Source organism: Mastigoproctus giganteus, chromosome 7 (genome assembly GCF_048544385.1).
Source record: "Mastigoproctus giganteus isolate SK-2022 chromosome 7, ASM4854438v1, whole genome shotgun sequence".
Lineage (NCBI taxonomy): Eukaryota > Metazoa > Arthropoda > Arachnida > Uropygi > Thelyphonidae > Mastigoproctus > Mastigoproctus giganteus.
Genome location: NC_143581.1, coordinates 176,061,752 through 176,079,057, shown reverse-complemented (window position 1 = coordinate 176,079,057; position 17,306 = coordinate 176,061,752). Strand labels below are relative to the sequence as shown.

General features: G+C 35.9%; 1 protein-coding gene across 3 annotated transcripts in view; it reads right to left on the bottom strand.

Annotated features, from left to right (window-relative positions):
* The window catches only part of LOC150083352 (OTU domain-containing protein 7B-like), a 158,905-nt gene that overhangs the window by 3,212 nt on the left and 138,387 nt on the right, over window positions 1-17,306 (bottom strand). For 2 of the 3 annotated variants that reach the window (XM_090377206.1, XM_090377207.1), the window contains exons 8-9: window positions 13,380-13,522; window positions 9,701-10,008 (exon numbers count right to left, since the gene is read on the bottom strand). In XM_090377206.1, the coding sequence (XP_090233332.1) occupies window positions 9,701-10,008; window positions 13,380-13,522 (451 nt within the window). The remainder of the gene's footprint in view (window positions 1-9,700; window positions 10,009-13,379; window positions 13,523-17,306) is intronic. The other variant, XM_090377208.1, reaches the window with a different exon arrangement.

Here is a 17,306-nt window from a genome sequence, read left to right as displayed (position 1 = left end):
GCACGGGAAACGTTCCTGGTACAAGCGCAGAGCGGTGCGCCCGTTACAGTCCGCAGCTCCATATGCAATGTGCATGTCGGCCAGTTCAACGTTTGAATACTCGTCCATCCTACTGCTTCAGGAACCGGTTCGCAAATGCTGACTTCCAGCGGGATCGCTGTTCATGCGACCTCCCGTTCAGCTTCCTCTACTGCACGACGAAGGCATTTTCGGACCCTGCAATGCTATGTGATTCCGATTCGTCTTTGTGGCCCCCTACACCTCCTGCAAGTTTGTCGCACTGGTAGTGAATCACCCTGTATATTAACAATATTTTAAAGCATATCATGTTATAAATTTAGTCCTTTCACATAATGTATTAATTGGATCAATTTGATGTGAGTGTCGGGCTGAAGAATTTTCCTATCAAAAGGTATGAGTACATCTTTATATTTTACAAAAATTATTTCCCACCATAATATTTAAAATTTATTGCTAATTTATTCTCTTATGTAATTATTACAGTATACTGCTTATTGTGATAACGTAGAATATTATTTGCATAATGTTATCACTTTTATGAAGTTTGAATCAGATAGTAATACATATTGAATTCTGATTGGAACTTCCTAACACTTCCAAAAAACAATGTTTATAGTAATCAGAACTTTGGTTTTCATATCACTTTTTTCTCTTAATGCAGTTTAGGCATGTGCAGTGGAAGTGGTTGTGTACTGTTATTACATTTGTGGCTATTTTTGCGCATTACATTAGTGAGTATGCTTTAGGCACGTCAGTGACTCAGAACATATTGCGATGTATATGTTATGTCTGTAAATTTCATTTGTTTTGTGATTAATTTGCCTGTTTGTTGGATGAAAAACTAAAGTTTCTAGGAGGAAAAAACCATATAAACCCCATCTAAAACTTACTTAGCTACATCGGATTATGTAATATCCAGGTTTGTTATTGAACTCTGACATGTTATGTATCCAGTTACTGCTGTGGCTTCATACAGTTAGCATTAGAATTAGTAGAGGCATACGATGCAAGAAAGCAAGCTTATTTAGAATCAGCTAAAAAAAAAACAAAAACATCCTGTTTCCCCATCCATTCACACTAAAAGCTTCTCTAGTTCAGCTCTGAATTTATTTAAGCTGTCAAATTCCACAACGACAGATGGAAGTTTGTTCTAGCAATCAACCACCCACTGGCTAAAGGCAAATTTCCACACATCTATTCTACAAATGTCTTTCCTCAATTTGAATGTATACCCTCCCCCCCCCCCCCCGAGGTGCAAAATCTGAGAAAGAGGAAGAATCCCATAAGCACTGAGCTTGCTCAAACCATTCAAGGCCTTATGCTCCTCAATGAGATCACCTCACAGGTGCCTAGTTTCCAGACACTGTAATTTGCAAAACTTAAGCCTTTCTTTGTAAGAGCAACCCTTTGTTACATTCACTAATCTTGTTGCCCTTCTCTGTACTCGTTCCAGTAGCTCTACATCCTTCCTAAAATGAAGCCTGAAGGCCTGTATGCCGTACTCAAGGTGTGCCGTGACCACTGCCTTATACAAGGGGATAATCACCTCACCTTCTTATCTGTGCTAGCGAAATTCCTAAATATATTATTGACAAGACACCATGAGCTACTCTTGCAGACTGTCTGCATTTCTCAGAAAACTTCATATCTGACTACACAATTACTCCCAGGTCTTTTTCATTCTCCACTACCCTGAGTGTAGTACCACACAGTTGATATGTCACTCTGGGGTTACTGCTACCCATATGCAGTACTCTGCATTTATGAATGTTAAAATTCAGCTGCCATCTCTTAGCCCATCTGCTCAATGTTTCTAGACCCTGTTGCAGTAGCATACTGTCATTAGTGTCATTAAGAATCCTGCCAACCTTCGTATCGTCTGCAAACTTGGATATTAAACCTAATATACCTTCATCAATATCATTAATAAATACAGAAAACAACAATGGGTCCAATAACCAAACCCTGGGGGACCCCCCCCCCCCCACTAATAACATTAGTACATGAAGAGCAGTTTTCCAGTGATTACCACTCTGTCTTCTCCCACTCAACCATCCCTTTATCCATAGCAGCAATTTGCCCTTAATGCCATACTGCTCCAATTTGTACAGTAGTCTTCCATGTGCAACAGTATCAAAAGCTTTCCTAAAATCTAAGTACAGTGGATTTCAGTTATTTGGGCCATCGGTTAATCAGGGTAGCCACTTATTTGGGACATATATTAAAGACCACAACCATTCGAGAAAATAGCCAGAGTTTTCTTGGCTTAATTGGGACAACATGCCATTTAATTGGGGCAGGAATGTGCAGCACTCGAGATTACCCTACGATTGTCTCCGACCATACCATGTGGTTCGGCTGGATTTCTGGGGGTCACAACCATAAAATAATAAAAACAATTAAACAATTAGCAGTTTCCAGTTTACTGGGCTTTTCTGTTAATGCAATCTATTATACACAGATAGTAAACTCAATCTTATTGCATTTGCAATAATACCAATTGCTGGAATTCTAAGAGTTTTTACATTATTATGGTGAAATGTGTTTCCCCTTAAATGAAATCATATAAAAAACAAATTTTCAGAATCTTCTCTTCATTCCTATTTTTTAAGCTTCCCAATTTGTTACTCCATATCTCACTTGCACATATCGTGTTAGTTGCAATTTGTGTGCCATGTTCTTTGTTACTGATTGCTTATCTTTTTTACTGTTATAAATTTTACAACTCCAACCCCCCCAAAAAAAGTCAGTGAAAACAAATATCAACTACAGTTAGTATATGTATTAATTAAGCTATGCACATAAGCATAAATTAATTTTTATTTTGATAACCTGTGGAAAAATATTCTTCCGATTTTCAAGTATTACTTATTTTCACATATCATTGCAACACCAGGGTACCTGCCCACCCACCGATGAGGAGCCAATAAGCTCTGAAACGGTGCCATATGGGTGATGGTATCTGTTGAGAATAAGTAACAATAGTTTTCTCCAAATGGTAAAGCGTTACTTATTCGAGGTAGCGCTTATTTTTATTTTATTGTTATTATTGGTTTTTTTCTTAGGAGCATTAGCAACTAAGGCCATATTGCTCCAGGATATGCAGTGGTCATTCCCTGACCTTTCCGCATCCTCCGTATTTGGTGATGATGGGCTCGAACCCCGGTATAATCAAGAAGTGTGTGCTACGCACTGCTGCTGCTCCTTCCCACCTGCCTGCGAGGTAGTGCAATATCATGGTAACTCATTGTGAAGGAATTTACAATATGAGATATATACTTAATGCCAATTAATAACTACTTAAGTAGTTGACTACATATGGAAATGATGCAATTGCACTAACTTGTATGCTAGAATTAAAATTTAATTCACAAATGTGATCACAAAGACCAGCACTTACTACATATTGTATTAGAATTTGTGCAAAGCACCTAGTGTATTCAGCTACCATTTCCAGAGGATGCCCTCAGGGGTCAGTACTGGGGCCTTTCCTCTGGAACACAGTCTTAGATCAGTGGATAACAAAATACCACGAGGAGACTATGAAAATTGCTTATGCCAACAATTTAGTAATTGCTGTTGAAGGCCATTCGAGGAAAAAAATGCAAATTATATTAAATGATCTATTTGTATGAACCAAACTTAAACTAAAAATATCACCAACAAAGACCAACTTTATGACCTTCAAAGCTCATTTTAACTATAATCAACCTCCTAAGATCTTGATAGACAACTCTCAAATCCCGTATGTATCCAAAAACAAATATTTAGGCATCCTAATCAATGATAAATTAAGTTTTCTACCACATGTATGTAAACTTAGAGATAAAATAAGGAATTTGACTGCCTCAATAATAAGAATACCAAGGAAAGAATGGGAACTTAGTAAAAGGATCTTGTTTTTATATTATAAAACAATATTTCAGCCAATAGTCTCATATGTGGCAACCATTTGGTATCAGAGTCATAACAGTTAAAATGAAAATGAAACTTAATTCTCTTCAAAGATCCATGTTATTATCTGTTTTAAATTCCCCTAGAACTGTATCAAACAATGCATTACAAGTCTTAGCAGGAACCATTCCCCTGGATTTGTATATCATATTCAAGGGGATGACAGGTTGGCTTAGGAACTAATGGGAATAACATCTGATCCAGTGAATGAGGTCAAACAAGAGAAGAAAAGATTGTGGAAACATCTGACATCTGTGTGGCAGGTTCGGTTGAATGCCAGCAAACATGGAATAGTTATGAGGCAATTTATAATCAAAGTGGACTTTACTGGGGCCAAGAAAATAAATCCTTGGTTTGCTCCTTCGATGAATACAACATACTTATTAACGGGACATGGCTCCCTCAGAGCAAAGTTACATGAACGTGGACTAGAGCCATACCCTTACTGCACTTGTGTGGGTGTGGAAACTTGGTCTCTTTTTTTTTTATTCGACTGCCCACAGTATCTTCAGGCACATCTAGAGTTGTTTAGCAGTGTACCAGATCTGACAGAGGATAACGTAAGTCCCTTGGTCGAAAGCAGTAGGAATTTTAATGCTTTACAGATTTTTAGCGACTGTTTTTAAAAGAAGACTAAAAATAAGATCCCTTCAGCCTCGAGGAAATTAGATGTAGGATGTATAGATGAATTATTAAAGAAACATACACTAAGATTATTTGATTAGTTTCTCAGCTGGTTGGAAGTCGCAGATCAGATAGAACTCTAATGGAAGGATATACAGAGACCCTCAGGTGTTAACAGGATTCTCTAAAGAATGTTGATTGGTTCTTATGCAGTTATACCTAGTAACCTCGTGTGGTCTTAAATGACATCTAGATTTGTGACCATATAGATATGAACTACAACAAACATACACTAGAAAACTACATGAACTTAATGAAATGTGTTTTTCACAAGAACTTTTGTAAGAGAAAATACTCCATTTGCTTACCTATGGACTGTCATTGGAATTACAAATCATACACGTTAGGATTCTCGGGAAAAAGAGAATAATTATAAGTCTCCAACAACTAGAAGAGAACCACCTGAAGAAGAGTTTTTTAAGACTTATGCTGGCACAGAATGGAGAAGACTACTGGGACTGACTTCTTTCGAAAATAAGAAAATGTACTGAGAACATTTGGACCGTGGTGAAAAAGACTAAGACCTTAGGAAATCGTGTATATATGTTAATATAATTGTTACAGTTGTTTTGCCAGAACATCCTCCAAGCCTTGGAGTGGTTGGTCCTGGTGACTCGGGACCAAAATTACATATCTCCTAAGAACAGGAGTGTTTTGGTCAAGATACTCAGACCATAAATGTATATAATTACTAGTTGTTTTTTTTTTTTTTTTTTTTGCTGGCTCTCAGGTATGGGCAACCTGGCAGCAGGATTTCAGGCACCCGCCAGTATTGCACTACCTCTGGCAGGTGAAAGATTTTCGGTGGTAATTACACCAGTACAGGATGACTGTTGACCCAGGCCCGGTGCTAGGGATGGGCACCAGGCAGCAGCTGCCCATGTGTTGGCTGCACCTGGTGGCATAGTAGCCTGACACAAACAAAACAACACACATTAATATTTACACACATACACTTACACTTTTTCAAGCCCATTATGCAGAGTTTCTGCACCATAACAGAGAATACAAAGGTGGAGATGGGCTAATACCTAGGAGTCATCCCGATATAAGAACACACACACACACACACACACACACACACACACACACACACACACACACACACACACACACACACACACACACACACACACACACACACTACCTTGATTACCATTATATAGAATGGATATACAGTAGACTCTAGATTTCCCGGGATAGATGGTAAAAAACAAATCCGGGATAATCGATTTCCCGGTTAATAGAAAAATACAAAAGTCCCCGACATACGTAAGAGATACGTTCCAGGACTTCTTACTTCCTCGAGTTTTACGTAACTCGGGAATGACTAATATAACATATTGCTACTGTATTATTATTGACAAATCTGAATTCCGTGCGATACTTGTTAATGTTTGGCCATTTTGATACATCCTTATTATAATGATTCCTTAGAGATTTAACAGATGCGCCGTTTTCAACCTTTTGAATAATTTCAAATTTTTGTTTAACTGAAAACGCAACTCTTTTGTTTTTACCCATCATTTTCATGATTTCTAAACAAAAAAAAAAAAAATAAATAAATAAAATAATATAAAAAAATTTCGACATCCCTGACATAAATAACGAAACAAAATTTGTCCTTTTGCGCTGCAACGGAGCACAACAATTGACGCGACGCACTAAACATTTGGTCTCTTTTTTTTCGAGTGGCGGGTGTAAAGACAGCGGGGTTTGCAAGATAATAGGTACACTAATAATCTCCCAATGACGATTTATAATGCCGCTTGTCGCTTATGTTGTTGTTATTTTGGTTTTTAGGAGCATTAGCAACTAAGGCCATATTGCTCCGGGGATATGCGGTGGTCATTCCCTGACCTTTCCACATCCTCCGTATTTGATGGGCATGGGCTTGAACCCCAGTCTAATCAAGTGTGTGCGCTACGTACTGCTGCTCCTGCCCACCTGGCTACGGAGGCGTTGCTTATCACTTATTTATGACTTGCAAAATATCTGTTTATATCTATTCTAGTTATTACTTGAATTTTTTGATTTCTGGTTTATTATTTTATTATTATTTTTTTTTTTATTTGGAGTCTTGAAGTGTCCTAGTTAATCCGATCCCGGTTAATCGAGAGTCTGCTGTGTATATATATATATGATAATGTCTATAAAACTGTATATAATCTTCTATATAAATTGTTTATCTCATGAGAATGTACACAAAATTGTGTGTGTGTAAATAAATGGAATGGAACTGCATACTGTATAGTATTTTACTACGGTAAGTCCATCGTAATGTAATTTGATCATACAGTAAATCAATCATAAAGTGGGGGTCCACTATATTTTTAGCTATTTACATGGAACTTCACATAATTGGGGCAGCTGCTCAATCGGGCTAAAGTGCACTAGTCCTGTGTGTCCCAAATAACCGGAATCCACTGTACATGACATCAAAATTATTTGTTGCATCCAGTTCCTTTGTGATTGCATCATAGAATCCAACAAACTGGTCAGACAAGACTTTTCCTTAACAAACCCATGCTGTATCTGAACTATGACTGCAGTCTTATCTAGATGGTCTTGCATTACTTCTTTAACCAGAGACTCCATTAATTTCCCCTGAACAGAAGCTAAACTAACAGAAGTTAAAAGTTAGTGCATTGCATCAAGTCAGTATGTAGTAAGTAACTTTGGTTGACTTAGTACTACATACTGACTTGATGCAATGCACTAAATAAACTTCTATGTCTAGTAAGTACCACAGTCTGAGGCTTTCAGCCCTAAATTTTTATTGAGCTTTAAACTACTGCATACCAGTTGGCATCTCTCGTATTGTGGAGTTAACTTCACAACTGGATTGTCAGTAGTAATACCATCAGGTACATAGCCACCCACCAGTGAAGGGATAAATAGCCCTGAAACAACTGTCTGGGTGGTGGCATCAACTGAGAATAAGTAACAATAGCCTTCTCTAGTGGGGAAGCATTACAATATGAGATGCAAATAAAATGCCATGTGATAAACTTTGGTTGACTTACTTGTATGTCTAATTAATGAAAGTAAGTGTGTGTGTGTGTGTGTGTGTGTGTGTGTGTGTGTGTGTGTGTAAAGTTACACCTCCTGAATCTGGCAATCCATTATTTAGTACCACCCCTTTGAAGTTATATTTAAGGGAAAAAAAATGGGTGAATCCAGCAAATCATTTCATAATTGTCAAATTTAGTTCAATTGGTCATTCACCAAAGTGGCACATTAGAGCTAATTCTGCAGACTACACGTATCATCTCGGAGATTTAAATTTTTACTGGGCATCAACAACATTTTAAACTTTGACAGATCGTGGGATTAAGTAATTGTTGCTTGTGAACAAGAGTAGCGATTCAATGATAATAAACAATGGATTACTCAGTTTGAGAATCATGATTCATACATGAAGCATTATGTTTAGGTAACAAATGAAGCTGGATATGCCCATATGCCAATTAAAAAAAAAAAAAAGAGTGAATAGTCCAGAGGATGTAGCCTTTCGAAATGCATATGCAGGTCCTATATACATTGTAGAAAAGGTTGTATTTTCAAAGAGGCTTGACACTGAATTCACTGAAGTGACTTTACAAAACTTTTTTGGCTTTCCCCCTCTGAAACTTACTGTACACAGTATAGTATATTTTGGAGAGAGAGTAATTTTATTTTTTTTTATATTGTACATTTACTGTATATATTATTCTTCTTGTTAAAAAAAGACCACACTTGTACAGTACTATCTACAATCCTCAGGGTCCTGAGCTGGATATCATCATTCTTCTATTTCTTGGTGATTTCCTTCTAATTTTGACTCTCTCTCTCTCTCTCTCTCTCTCTCTCTCTCTCTCTCTCTCTCTCTCTCTCAGGGTAACACTGAAATTTTTTTTTTTTTTTTGGCTGGTGCAGCATAAGCTTCAAGCTTCCTTGCACCATGTAGCTAATAATAATAAGTTTCAGCACAAAGAAAACATTTTTTGCAGCTTCTTTCTTTCATGACTATAATATGACCACCCAAAATCCAGAAAATTCTAAGATCCAGCAAGGATCAGGTCCCCAGATTGCCGGATTTGAGGGATTGTATATACTTTAATATAAATTTAGAATAAAACTATATGTTGTCACTGCTCCCTAAGAATCTGACCTGGCAATAATTAAAGAACTTAAATCATATATATATCAGATGTGGCCTGACCATGGTTTGCAAGCTGCTTGCAATTATTTTAACACCTGAATTGCTGCTCTCAGGAATATATGGATTGGGAAAATTCATGTCTCAAAATAACACTTAGATATAACAATAAATTATATATATATATAAGAACACAAAAACCTCATAAGTAGCAATCAAATATCTAATGATTTTAATACCAGTTGAAATTTTTTCAATAAATTCAGTTTGTAATTTTTATTCATACCAAAATAGACAGCTATGTCTTTAGTTATGAAAATACCAAAAATTTCCAGAAAACATTTTGCCTTTACACGAGCCATTTCTCTACTGGAAAATGGCACAAAGTTGCCCTCAAAAACGCCTGTTAACTTACTTCTTAAACTGCCCCCCCCCCCAAGATATAAAATTAATAATAATTCAACTCTTTTTTTTTTTTTTAAATGGTATTATTTTATGCCAGCTTATAAGATAGTATTTTTTTACTTTATTCATTAATGAGCATATTAAATGTAGTTGGTTGAAATGAAGCTATTAACCAATTTTGAAATGGCTCAATCTGAAAAGTGAATTTTTATTGCCTATGTGAATTTATTAAAAGTCACCCATGTACTTCAAAACACTTGTCTGTCAAATCTTCAAAAACTATCTTGTGCAGCTCTCACAGTTATTAAGTTTGGCCACCCCTGGTATATAAGGTAAACATTTAAAGGCTAAAATTAAAACAGAACTAATGAATTTATCTTTGGTAAATTCTGTAAGTACTATAATATTTAGTCATATATAATCTTGCTTAACCCCTCCCTCCTTCCTTTCATAAAAAATGGAGAATGCAAAAAGATAAAGTGAAAAGATAATTACCTGGAGGATTAGGAATTTTATCAACATACGTCTCCCTTTCCATAGCAACTAATGCAGAGAAATGTGCTGCATCATAAGTAAGACAAAGAGGAGAACGATGGCATTCAGCAGGAGGACATTCCAGAGGTAGATAAATGCCCCCAAATGGAATAGGAGCAAAGGGTTCTCCTGTCACATCCTTAAGAACAGTATCAGCAATTACTATTATTGGTCTTCTCAGCACATGTGCTAATGCAAGGACATGAAATTCCTCTAAGCTTTCATAAACATCAGGCTGACCACCATCTTCTGGTACAGACCCAAGAGTCCTATAATCAAAACACACATGAAAATTAAACAGAAGTATGAAGGAAATTATAATAAAATTAATGTAGAAGAAATATATACTTTTATATATGAATAGCATTTATCATTAAACCTACATTATAGGTGTAGAAGAGGACAACAAGACTAGTGAAGGGAACAAAATGGTGCACCTACCAAGAAAGGCTTCAGTTCTGAAAATGCAGTGTTCAAGACTATGCACCTGTGAGGAGACCTGACTGAGGAGATTAAGACAACACAAGAGAGGACATCAATTTAAATTGAGGAAGCATGGTTGCAGGATGGATGTACAGACTTTTACCTGAAGCCAGTGGGTAGTTGATTGTTGGAACAAACTTCCAACTGTTATTGTGGAAGTAGGGGTAGTTTAAATAAATTCAAGGAGGAACTAGACAAATTATTATTAGAGGGACTGGACAGATGATGTGGAAAGTAGGTTTTTTTTTTTTTTTTTGGCTGGTGCCATATAAGCTTGCTTTTTTGCTAATTTATATGCATCCCATGCATTTTTCTTCTCTGCCACCGGTTCATTATTTTATACAAAATCCATTTAGGTCTAAGTCTTGAACAGTGTTTCTTCGTGTGAAAAGTCTGCTAGCTTCTAAGATCGTTTCCCAGAATCCTTTCTGTTGCTTTCCCAGAATTTGCTGTTGGTAACATCATCATCAGCTGGTCTCACTGCATAGAATCTAAAAACAGTCTGAGGCCACTGTAGTCACATTTACAAAATGTCCTTCCCTTTACCCCTGATGGTAGTTAAATCTTTAAGTAAATCCCACATTAATATACTGTAATCACTGGAATCTAGTGATTCTTTTATCTGTAGATTCTTAATACGTGAAGAATCACTGCTGATAATCAGATCAAGAGGATTGTTTTTTTCTTGTTGCCCCTCTAACACACTGCTATAGAAAACAATTATCCAATAAATCCACAAAACTCTTGCTAGTGTGGGTGACCAACCAACAAGTTCCAGTCAATATCTGGAAGGTTAAAATTCCCCATTATAAGACATCCTAATTTACTGGCCCATTCTATTTCTACATAGAATTGTTCATTCTCATTATACTCATTAGATCTATAACACACTCCTACTCTCATTTTTGTTTTCCAGTGCTTATGTCAACACCAAACTGATTCAATGTTGCACTGGCGGCCCATATCAAGCGGAAGCACTGCTTCAGATTTAATATAGTTCTTAACTAAGAGCATGATCCATCCTTCCAACACTAACTGTGCTGTCTGTCCTTTCTATACACATTGTACTTCTCATATTCAAATTCTGCATCCTTTAAGTCTAAGTGATACCACGTCCCCAGTATCCACATTTGATGATTAAAATAGTACTTCGAATTCACCAAATTTATTTATTACTCCTAGTATTAGTGTACATCAGCGATTCTCAAATTTATGAGTCCATCGATCCCTTTTGGAACTTATTGAGCTGTCATCAGATGAAGTAGTCAAATGATTAAGAATCATTATATACATACATTTTCTTTCTCTATTATATTTACTCTGAAATTTTATGAAAATGGAATCGCTATGTATTCCAACAGAATGCAGAAAACTTCTGAAATTTTAAATTTAAAAAATAAATACGTAAAACTAAAGTAATAAAAACTTTTATTGAAGAATTTTACATCCTTAATGCAAAGGATGGGCCTGATGAGGATAAACAAGGGCATGAATATTAGGCTGAAAATTTGAGTTTGAGTCTTAGATCACCACGTTCATCGACCTTAAGTCTGTTTCTCACATGACTGAATTCAGGTTTAACCATAAAATAACTTGGGAATGCCAGCAAAAATGTATCAGCAGCTGCCCATAGGTTTGGGCATTTGGCAATAATTCTGTCATTGCTCCATTGATCAGTTGAGTCTGAAGAATGTCCTTTGACAACATCGAGAAGGAAAATATTTATACTAAATATTGATACTGCATCTTGAGGTATGATTATCAATCAGTTACAACCAAGGAAAGCCAATCTATTATAACACGGAGCATTCTTCAAGCACTGAAAGAGTGGTCGCTGATCTGATGTTTTCACTATGATGGAAGTATTAAAGCTGACACAGAGGGCACGCTTGTTCTGTCATAGATGCAAAATACGAGGAATAGAGGGATTTGAAAACAGTTATGTTCAAGTACTCATGGTGATCTTTGGCTTGTCAACTGCTAAGCTAGAATAGCTTAGCAATTGACCATCACAACCATAAGTTCACCTCAAGTTGTGAATCACCCCGCTGCAAAATACGATGACCACTGGGAGTCCATGTAGATGACTCTGAGAATCCCTGGTGTACATGCAAGTATACATGCACATGCTCTTACTTACCCTAACATGGCCCATGTATATGCTTGTTCCACGAGGATCTCCAGCAGGCCTTGAAATCCATGACACATTGCTTTCCAGGCTGCTGCATGTTCCAATAGAAGTAGTGCAAGAATCACTTTCAACTCTGCCTGTGGCTGTTAATCTATTAGTCTGTGTATCCCCACAGGCTAGCAGCATTCCACCCACCTAACACTGCCTCAATAACATCAAGAAATATTCTTGTACCCTTTCTATTTAAGTGCAACCCATCCCCATAGAAACAGTCTATCCTGTAAACAAGAATGACCCATGCTGACATCACAACCTCTGACAGGAGAAGCATCAGCTTGTCATCTGCAGACCAAAAGTTAAAGCACAGTTTTCAGTCTATAGATAGCATAAGCAGATACTCTTCGAATCAGAGTTGATTTCTACAACACAACCACATTCTAGATTGAGAACAGCAAGAACATTATATTAGACTTCAGCAACTATAGTCACATAGCATGTGATGTGCTTCTTTTGTTTTCTTTCATCTAGCACAGAGGGCCTGATTGGCTGAGATATGGATATTGATACCATTAGCCATTCATGGTTTCCCTTTTTTGATGATGTGACCTCCTATCGCCAGGAGCAATTTGAAGAAGAAAAGGGATGGGAAGGGGTTGATCCTGTGATGGAACCATGGAAGTTGGTTCTCAAAGTGCATTTAACAAGTTACTTTCATTATAATTATTTTGTGATATGTAATAATTGTTCTGACATTTTTTAATAAGTTTCACTGTAACAAAATTTCATTATAATGAATATATTTTTGTCTCCTGCATGAATTCAATACTGACATTTCACTGTATACAGTTTTCAAAATTACCTTCTGGCAAGCTTTTGAAATAAAAAACAATTTATATTAAAATAAGTATTCATATGATTGTCCACAATGTTTTTGTTTTCTTAAATAAGTTATTTTTGTTACACACGTGTTGAGTGTAATATGTAGAAATTTCATTTATATATATATGAAAATGAAAATTTTTTTACCCTAATGTAGGTTTCTCTGTTCCATTAGCCTTTAGGTATGGATGCAGTCGGGGTTCAGTAGATGCCATCTTCAAAAGAGTCTGCCACTCCTTTTGCCATTCTTCTTCACAGTACACAAGACCTGCCTGAGCAATATATAAAGACTAGATCCATTTTGTTTAGCATAAGAAAATGCTGAAGGTAGAAGGAAAAGCAAAATCTATGCTTCATTAAATTTGAACAGGCAGTGGATTTATTATTTTTAGAAACATCACTGAAGTTGCATTTTAATTTATTATTTTAACTATTACATCTTATTAATTTTGTTCTGTTTTAAAGTTTAAAGAAATAATCAGAAAATTAGCTGCTAAAGTTTTTCAAAACAGAAATCTAACAGTTCGAAGAAAAACAATGAAAGAAATTAATAAATTCATTTAAAAAGAATAAAACACATAAATGACAACCTAAGGCTGCAATAGCAATAATTTTTCAATTTGTCAAAAGGATATAATAAATGCCTCTTACTAACTCTAATAAAAAAAAAAAAAAAAAACCAGATAATAAAGTACAGGATAGAATTCTCATATATTTCTAATTTAGCTAATCTCAAAAATGGACCTTTAGATATAGTATACTGTAAAATCCTTTATAATTCTCTAATCGTACACCTTATTTCTTTTTTAATACCGTATACAGGAATCCCCATTCTGAGTGCTTTTCTCTTGGTGGCCTCTCATTTTAAAGCTGTTTTCATGACAACCTTTGATTGAAAAAGATTGTCTTCTTTGATTCTTCATCACTATTAGTTTGCTTTATTGACTGAATGTATTAGTTATACTGCTGTAATCTTTAATGTGACATGGCATGATTACCACACAACTGCAGCTATGAGTAGTAATGCAGTTCTGCTTCTTTTGTCACCTTTCACTTCACTCCTCCTCTCCCACTTTGGGAAACCAATTCTAGCACTGGGATATATGTCTTTTGGCTGTATGATATGCTCACAGGCCAATTTGCATGTTTTGTAGGTGGAAAAAACTTGGAAAACTGGTAATAACTCACGGTGGAAACGCAGTGCCCTCTGCCTGAGGTTGGCTAACTGCAGTCCCAAATGAAGAGGTTTAGAGAATTCCTTGTCTTTCAAACCCCAGAACTCTCCAAATGAGTGGCAGGTAGTGATGTATTGTGTCAACTAATATTTATGTTGGAATTTTATAAATATCAATTATTTAATTGAAATCACCTATTTAGTTATTGAATATTTTATTTAAATATTGAATATTTGTAATCCAAATCACAATATTTGTGATTTGGATTAAAACATTTAAAGTAATATGTATTACAATTTAATGAATGCTTTGGAATTATCTTTTCACAAACATATATAGCCTATCCTGATTTGGTAAGTATAAAAATTTCAAATTGTAATTTGAAATGGTATTATGGTATAATTCAAGAAGGGAAATTATGGTATAGTTCAAGAAGGGAAAAAAAAAAAAAAAAAAATTACATATGCACGTGTCTTGTTTATAATAATTTTCTATTATAGATCTATCTATTATATAATAGATGGATCTAAAACAGAATTACAAAAATATTAAAAATAATAGAATTACATCAAAGTGTATTTTGGTATTCGTCCAATATGGTATTGACTTTTGATCTCATCGTTAATTAATTTTTAATTGGAAAAGCAAAGTACAGTCAGTCCTTGTATAACACGATAGTTGTGTTCCTAGAAACCCTTGTGCAATGCAAAATCATGCAATATAAATAACAGGCCCTATGGGAAAAACAGGGTTATGTGCCAACCACCCAAGATTGAACACATTTGTAACCAAAACATTACCAAATACAATAAATAATCGTAATGAAATACGTATTTTATTACGATCATCACGTAATAAAATATTGCCAAAGCTTTTGCTTCTATTGTAAAGCACACTTGTTCTGTTTGATCTTCTATCCAAACAACTGACAGCCATTCCATCTCTTCCAATTCTTTATGCCTTGATCTAATGGATTTTATTACACCGAGTTGTTCCTGCTATGAAAGTTTTTTATTTTCTCTGCATTCTTTCTAATTGTTCTCACGTTGCCTCATATAGGTCTGTAGCACGTGCAATATCACACGTTCTTTCATTTCGCTCAAAGAGTTTCACTATTTCACATTTTTTCTATATTGACAGAGGCCGACTGGCCGTAAGCCTTACCGGGGAAACACCAGTGGGCCGGAGGCCAGTGTGATTTTGGCCATAAACGCTAGTATGAGGGTGCTACAAATTTTTCCGGCTAAGAATTTTTGACTTAGTCTGCCTTTGTCTATTGATATTACTTTTCTTTTTCTCTCTGAATCTGTAGTTTCTTCACCAGGATGCCTCCTTTTCACACCTTTTTAAGTATTTTACTCGTTTTAGGGAATAAAGCACAATTACAAAATGAGGAGCACACTTGATATACATAAACAAAGCTGCGCACGTGTAGCAACTGAATAAACAACACTGTAAAGGCAGAAACACTATTATCACCTCACTAGCTCACATTTTAGTAAAGCACATTTCTGGAGGTCACTATCATAAAACAATAAAAACAATTTCCAGTTGCGTTCCTGCTAGTGGAATCGGTTATAAACAGGTAGTAAACTCGATCTAATTGCATTTGCGATAATACTGATAGCCGGAATTGTGGGGGTTTTACGTTATCATGGCCAAAAATGTTTCCCCTTCACTGATATAAAAAACATAAATACATTTTCAGAATCTTCTCTTCATTCCTATCGTGTTGCATTCAGTTGGGGTGATTCTGCTTTCGACTGCGATTTATTGTAAACACAAAAGGTGAATCGTGCATAAGCTAATTCAGTTTGTGTTATATACGATGTCATTCCCCTATTTATAAATCATGTATGATCGAATTTGTGTAGTGTAAACACGTGTTATACGAAGACTGACTGTACAACTATGAAAAATCTTTATGATACCATGTTTGTATACAAAGTGCACTATGCACCCACTCTTATGTTAATTTTCAGTACAACTTCAATTTCATTTTAACTCACTTTGAGTTGCTGCACATTGGAAATGAGGTAGTTTGGAAAAAAATTTTTTTTTTTTTTTTTGGATAATAAGACTTGTTACTAAAAGTGTTATTTGTTTTTATTATCAAATATAAAAGATGTGGTCAAAAAGTTCAGGCATGAACTTTGGGAAGCAAAGCTTACCAGTCATTCAAATGGCATGCCCTCAAAGTAGTTTCCTTGATTATACACACTGATTGCAATGTCTGTGCAACTTCTTGAAGCATTTCTGATAGGCTTCTTTTAGAATTGCTTATAGTTCCTGTATCACATTCTGAATAATTTCCTCAGTTGTTGTAAATCTATGACCTTTTCAACAGGACTTTAAGCTGGTGGGGGGGGGAAGAGAAATCACAGAAAGAGGGAAAGAGGAGCTAAATCTTTTGAGTATGGAAGATGGGAACCATAGCGATAGAATGCTTTGCAAGAAATTCTTGAATAAAAAAAGTGTTGAGCATGCAGGGATGTTGCTGGTAATTCTGTTTGTGGTATCCCTAGTTCACTGTCTGATCACGAAAAGACAAATTCATAATGAACAATGTTTTGTGAGTTAAATAATATTAGTAGCATTAGTAGAGGCATATGATGCAAGAAAGCAAACTTATGCAGCATCAGCCAAAAAAAAAAAAAAAAAAACCCACTCCCATCTCACCCCTCCGTTCGTTCGAAATACCTGTCCAGCTGAGCCTTATATTTATTTAGGTTATCAACTTCCACAACAAGGGATGGAAGTCTGTTCCACCAACCAACTACCCGCTGACAAAAGGCAAATTTCTGCACATCTACCCTACATCTGTCTTTCCTCCATTTGAATTTATGCCCTCTCACGTGATTATTCTGAGCAAGAGGAAGAATTCTATTGGCACTGAGCA